Below are 4,348 nucleotides of genomic sequence, written 5' to 3' on the forward strand. Positions count from 1 at the left end.
CTTGTTACGTCCCTCTGCAGCTTCTAATCGTCTCAGTGTTTTCAGCTGGTGCTAATTGGCCACACCTAGTCAGGTGTGGATAAAAGCATACCTGAGGCAAGCTTCCCGGCAGTGCACTAGTCTTTGCCTTGGTGGCACCAGCCATTTTAGCCAACCTGGTTTTCCATTTTAGCCAACCTGGTTTTCCATTTTAGGATGAAACCTCTTCTCACCCACACTCTGTTATTCCTCTTTGTTTTTATGTTGCGGCTTTTGAGCCGGGTCGTAACATAAGTGGGGGCTCGTCCGGGATCTTTGGACATTTTAGTGGAGACTGAATGTCAGTTTGTTTTGCTTTTAAGTGGGTGAGTGATGGTGTTCACTGTAATTGAGCAAACTCCCTTTAGTAAATGTGTTTCAGCTGGGTGGCTGTGCTGCCCTTCCATCGAAGCACTTGTTTGTTGTTTTGCTTTATTGTTTTAGTTTATTGTGTTTGGTGGCTATCCTGGGTGGGGGTGCGCTTCAGAGTTTGGTAGGAGACTATATCTCTGGTCTGCTGCCTGCTCTCGAGTTCGCGTTTAAAGTTGCCTCGAGCCTGGTACACCACTGAAGACTAGGGTAGGAAAAGTAAGGGGTTTGTTGTTTTTAGTGTTTTAGGCTGGGAGTTGCACATAGTAAATCAGTGGCACCAAACTTGGTAGGAGGTTTGAGACTATTCATGATTATGGTCTGTAGCTGAGGCAGGTAGGCTGTTTTTAAGTTGGCATTGTGTGTACACCATGTGTGTGTGTGCATATGTCAGTGTTGATAGATGCTAATGAGATCCTTGTGAGGTGAGCGTTTTGTGATGTGACCTTTAGTGTTGTGGGGAATATGGCTATTTTGTTGGATCACTTGTGAGTGTTGTTGGCCAGGTGATGGCAATAACACTGTGGGGTGCTGAGCCACCCTTGATGTGATCATTGTGTGGCCATAGCTCTCCATAGTTTCAGTCATTGTGCAAATGTACTGTTTATAAGATTGGGGAAACCTGCAGTCAGCTGAGACTGAAGAAGTTACTTGGATGATGAAACATTTCTCCCACTGAAAACGCTACATCCAGATGAACAGAATCAACCTTTTGGGTATTACATACCTGGATGATTGAGCACGCATGAAGACATTATTTTATTAATGTCTTCATGCTTCAAGTTTAAGTTTAAGCACTGTTTTCAATAAATTGCATGCTCACTCCTTGTCTCACTCCAATTTCTTCTTGTTGCAAGCTCTACTTGGACCCTTGTTAAGATCTAACAATGCTAAATATGATTTTTTTTTTTTTGTCATTTTGCAAGTGGTCTTAAACTTTTGATCTGGACTGTAAAACCTCCTCAGGAGACAGACTTGACTTGAATCCCTGACTTCAGAAAAACAGAGTTTCACTTTCACAGCTGACTATCTTTGAAGATTAAAAAAAGCAAAAAACTGAAGAGCGGATATATTTTTGGTAAACAGGCTACTCTGCCAACATTGTTCTCCTACAGAAGAAAAGGAAAACGGGGAACTCACAGGGCAGATTCCCTCTCTGTACACCTTTGGGTTTCATGTTTGATCATTTTATTTCTAAAACTCTAACTGGGAATAATGTTTTTCCATTTTATTCTTCTGGTTGCCTCCTCAGTCACTTTTCTGTGCACCCACTATGTGTCCAGCTGTGGTAAGTTAAAAGTTTCCCAGCTATAAAAAGCGTCTGTGTTCGGGATGTTCTTGTTTAGTCCTGATTCTGCTGAATGTTAGTCTTACTGTCAGCGTGCTGGGTCTTTTGACACAGTGTCTTGTGGTTATTGTGTTTTTGTGACTGTTTCTATTTTAAAGACGGATTAAATTCCAGTTTTAGAGTCAGCCCCAAGTTTAGTTAGTTACATGTTTCTAACTTTCTTGTATGCCTAGTTTATGTTTCTTGTGTTAGGTTCCTCTTGAGTCTCTGTCATCCCCGTGTCTCCTGTTGGAGTCTGGCTTGTGTGTTTGTGTGTTTCCAAGGTATTTCCAGTGTTCCAGGTTTTCTCTGTTATTTTGGTTTGACAGGTTTTGGTCATGTCTTTCTACCATTCTTAATAAACGGTTTGCTTTTTGTAAAAATCTAGTTTTGCCTTCCTTTGTCCATGTTTAGGTCCTCACAAAAGAAACTCACGATCTGCAGCTGCAGATCTTGGTTGACACTTACAAACTTCGAGTAATTACTATGGCTGTTAGTTGAATGTCTGGATAATACGTAAGGTTATCATTTAATCTTATAATGATAATATTCTAATACGTTATAAATTGGTTACTATTCTGAAACAAGCGAGTAAAAAAACATACATCAGAACTACATCATGTATAGGTAAGAGAAGGCTATCATATCAGGATACTTTGTGTTATGATGGCATAAAACAAATCTTTTTCAAATCTAGTCCAAATGTGACATTCATTCAAGATAAATGTTTATTTTCTTTGTAGATTTTTTTCTGACTTTACTACTAAATCATCAAGCATCCAGATATTTTGAGATTGAACAAGAAAATATATTATTATTGTAAAATATAAAGTCATAAGATGGATTATAAAGCACTGGTGTTATTATAGTTTTCTTGATTATCTCAGACATATATACTTTGTTTCTTACAGGTTCTAGCTGCACAGAGTATCCTGTGTTCACTCCATCTGCACTGGTAGTGAAGTACGGTGACCCAGCCAATGTTACATGTGTTGCATGTCAGAAGGACTGCAGTGGAGATGCCTCAGGTTTGGAGCACGCTGTGGGAAAAGTTACACAAAATGGAACCACGATGTTGTGGACGGTTGACAGACTGATTGAATGGGGCATATCTGTCATGTGCTATCATAACAATGATGCTGGTGATCAGTGCTGCAGCACTCTGGATCTATCTATCTATCGTAAGTACTTACTTTATAACATCAGACTTTCTAGTAAATTTTGCGTCATTTATAATATGAATTTGATTTCTTTGTGTAAATATGTACTCTAGATCATGACACTTGCCAATGAATTTTTCATAATCCCAAATCAACCTCTTTCTCTGCGTAAATATAAAGTTACATGGATTCAACCCCTTAGTTGTTGTTAACAAGTCTTTCGCTTGCATTCTGTGTTGTTCTTTACATTTTTTGTTTCTTTCCCTTTCTTTCCAGTTAGATGGATTCATGCTCTCAGCGGTTACTGACTGACATCTACCTGTGTTACTCTTTCTTTCCCTGTCTTCTCAGAGTCTCCAGAAAGTGTCTCCATCAGCTTTGTAAACCACACTGAGATGATGTTTGAGAATCAGCAGTACACCCTGCAGTGTAGCGTACAGAACGTAGCTCCTGTTCAAAGCCTCACTGTGACCTTCTACAGAGGAAACACAGCACTGGGTCACCTACAGTCCAACAGTGAACAGAAGAAACCAGTGAATGAGACCTTCACTCTGAACATCACCCCCAGAAGAGAAGATAATGGAGCCCAGTACTGGTGTGAAGCCAAGCTGGAGCTGGGACCAGCTGGACCACAGCCCCCTCCAGTGGTGACATCAGAAAAACTAAAGCTTACACTCCAACGTAAGTCTGAGAAAATAAAAGTCAACAAAATATTTATTTACCCGTCAGAAACTAGCAAACCCTTGCTGACAGTGAAAAAGGATAAAGCAGCTTTTTCTCTGGTAATTAGGTAGCTGTGTGTGTCAGTGAGCTCATATCAGTTGACTTCTTGATTAAATGACTGCATAATGCACTAAACTCTCTGAGCCACCGTACATCACAGACTTACAATAATGACAGCTCAGTCAGATCAGATGTTTCTTTGCACCCTTTAACTGTCCGTCTGTTTGTAGCTTTCGGGGGAAGAAATGGACAGGCAACATGGAAGAGAGGCTCCAGCAGAAGATTCATTTTTCACTTCATGTGTTTAAAGATTCTGTTCTCTGCTTTGATGTAAATTCACGACAGAATGTTGCACGGAGCAGTTACATCAAAAAAATCATTTCCAGCTGTTTAAAATGACTTTTTTTTTAGTTTTTATTTTGATGCTTGAGCCTGAGAGAGCTTTAGCCTTGGAGTGAAGAGTGTTTGATGTTTGTGAGGACACAGAACATCCTGGGATCACTGACTGGTTAGAGTTGCTTTAGACCGGGGATGTCAAGCTCATTTTACATTGTGGGCCACACAGAAGCTAAAGTGAAACTACATGATAAATGTGTAAAAAATATAAATGTGATTAATGATAAAAGTTTTACCTCGACTTGTAAAATATATAAAGTTTTGATGCTAGGCATCATAGGGGTTAACCAGCGAAGAGCTATGTAGTTGGTCACCAACGTAGCAGAAGCAGCGTCGAGGTGGCTGTGGATCAAAA

General features: G+C 40.0%; 2 protein-coding genes across 2 annotated transcripts in view; both read left to right on the forward strand.

Annotated features, from left to right (window-relative positions):
• The window catches only part of LOC102198644 (uncharacterized), a 36,007-nt gene that overhangs the window by 8,150 nt on the left and 23,509 nt on the right, over positions 1–4,348 (forward strand). The window lies entirely within an intron of this gene.
• LOC102209869 (uncharacterized) lies at positions 1,491–4,342 on the forward strand. Its single transcript, XM_005744558.2, has 4 exons — positions 1,491–1,675; positions 2,626–2,895; positions 3,226–3,555; positions 3,828–4,342. Exons 1-4 carry the CDS (start codon positions 1,603–1,605, stop codon positions 3,929–3,931), a joined length of 777 nt encoding a protein of 258 aa, XP_005744615.1. The 5' UTR covers positions 1,491–1,602; the 3' UTR covers positions 3,932–4,342.

The sequence above is a fragment of the Pundamilia nyererei genome, unplaced genomic scaffold, assembly GCF_000239375.1.
Source record: "Pundamilia nyererei isolate P.nyererei 1_Seehausen unplaced genomic scaffold, PunNye1.0 scaffold00145, whole genome shotgun sequence".
In the NCBI taxonomy this organism is placed as follows: Eukaryota; Metazoa; Chordata; class Actinopteri; order Cichliformes; family Cichlidae; genus Pundamilia; species Pundamilia nyererei.